The sequence below is a fragment of the Sitodiplosis mosellana genome, unplaced genomic scaffold (assembly GCF_009176505.1).
Source record: "Sitodiplosis mosellana isolate CC-2019 unplaced genomic scaffold, AAFC_SMos_1.0 Smas_scaffold_6918, whole genome shotgun sequence".
In the NCBI taxonomy this organism is placed as follows: domain Eukaryota; kingdom Metazoa; phylum Arthropoda; class Insecta; order Diptera; family Cecidomyiidae; genus Sitodiplosis; species Sitodiplosis mosellana.
Window position 1 is genome coordinate 1 of NW_022602050.1, and position 2,040 is coordinate 2,040.

Here is a 2,040-nt window from a genome sequence, read left to right on the forward strand (position 1 = left end):
ATGTGTGCTGAGAGTGCACAACTTTTGCGCATCATCATCCAGAACAAGTTGATTGTAGGCGCCAGATAAATCGAGTTTGGTGAACAATTGTCCTCCTTGCATTGAAGCGAAGATTTCCTCAATACGCGGTAGTGGATACCGAAAGTCTTTAAGGAATCGATTTATCGTTGACTTATAATCGCCACATATTCTGATTTCACCATCAGATTTTGGAATGGGTACAATTGGCGTACCCCAATCTGAGTCATTTACAGGTGTGATGATGTCTTGTTCGACTAACTGTTGTAACTGTTGCTCAATTTTCTCACGAAATGCCATCGGTATGGGTCTGGCCTTACAAAAAATTGGCGTGGCATCATTGATTAATGGAAGCTTGATAACAGTTGTGTTGCATTTCCCTAAACCACTTTTGAAAATTTCAGAAAAATCACTTTTGATTTGCGAGATGATCTCATCGTATGAATCTACAAAATTTACAGAATTGTTCGATTGCACTAGATCAAATTCAAATTTTCTCAAGAAATCACGGCCTATTAACGTTGGTCTATAATAATTGGTCACAACAATTCTTCCACACTCGATCCGTCCATGCAAATTAACACAAGCTTTGAACTCACCCAAAATATTTAATTGGTCACCTCCGTAGCCCGTGAATGGTTCTGTGCATGGTCGCAATATGCTTCGATCGAACAGTGAATTGAAGACCTGGATAGACATGAGAGAGCACGGAGCACCGGTATCACAGTCACATGTGTGGTCAATCCCATTAATGCCAACCGTTAGCCTGTACGGCAAGTCCGCTCCGTTCCCGATCGAATACACGTGATTCTTGCGTTCATCGAAATCACCAACTTCTCCGTGGTTAATGCTGTATACGGAATTCAAAAAATTATTAGCATCACGATAATTGTAATCATTTTGAATATATTGAATGGAATTATTGTTTTTCTTAGCCTTGTTGGAGCAAATATTCGCTAAATGCCCAATAACCCCACATTTATGGCAAGCCTTGTCCTTGAAACGACATTGATTCGATGCATGATTTTTGCGTCCACAGTGTGTACACTTCCCGTTATTTGCCTTTGTCCCGTTGCTGTTGTTGTTGTTGATCTTCGGTGCCTTCTGCTTGTTGCCTCCACCACGTGGTTTCACATAGTCAACCTCATTGCTCCATGCGGTCGCCCCATTTTGTTGGTTAAGTTTGGTTTCACGTAGCATAGCCTTTTTGAGTGCATCACTTGATGATAATTTGCCATCCTCTTCGCACAACTTCTCAAATATCCTTGGTGGCAATTCGCAAACAAATTTGTCTACTACGAAATTGTCCAAATTTGCGTCGAAGCTGCAGTCGATTGCAAGTTTTTTCACTCTGGCAAACCATGATGCAACAGTCTCACCTTGTGCCATTTTTGCTGCGTAGAAATTTTTTCTTTCTTGAAACACAATTTTCGGTGGCGTGTATTGTTGCTTCAGAAGGGCAATTAAATCATCGTACGATTTCTTTGCCGGTACCGTTGGACTGCACAAGCTGTGAACAACACCATATGCTTCCGAGCCGATTGATTTCAACAACGTGGAAATTTTCACCGTATCCGATTCGCAGCCAATCTCCAATAAATGCATTTCGAAGCGTTCGTGCCATAATGTCCAATTTTCGGTCACTTGAAACTCCGGCATTGACGATGCTTGCACGATTTGAGTTGTCGATTTAGCTACTGATTCTAGTCCCATTTCGCTCTTATTACTTTATTACTTTGATATTAAATACTTTGATAAAAAAAAAATGTGCGTAAAATTTACTGCGCTATGAAAATTTAATTTGAAATTTTCCTAAGTTCTTTTTTCCTTTGTCGCCAATTATGTGGTGTATCGGTAATGAAAAGATGCGAGTGAATTGAATGCTATGACAAGAATGAATGCTCTTTATTGAATTACTTATAGCTAAACATGCGAATGTAGAAATGTCAAAGTGAACCATTTCAATGAGTCAATCGTTTCATACGTGCAACTATGAACTGTCAACTTTATTCATATTCAACA

The 2,040-nt window shown here is 39.7% G+C and overlaps 1 protein-coding gene across 1 annotated transcript; it reads right to left on the bottom strand.

Annotated features, from left to right (window-relative positions):
- Nucleotides 1–22: 22 nt before the first annotated feature.
- LOC129580032 (uncharacterized protein K02A2.6-like) lies at nt 23–1,731 on the bottom strand (the record flags this gene model as incomplete). Its single annotated transcript, XM_055470229.1, has 2 exons — nt 618–1,731; nt 23–464 (listed from the first exon to the last, which is right to left on the bottom strand). Coding segments are annotated over exons 1-2 (1,556 nt in total), but the record flags the coding sequence as incomplete, so codon positions are not given.
- Nucleotides 1,732–2,040: the final 309 nt, after the last annotated feature.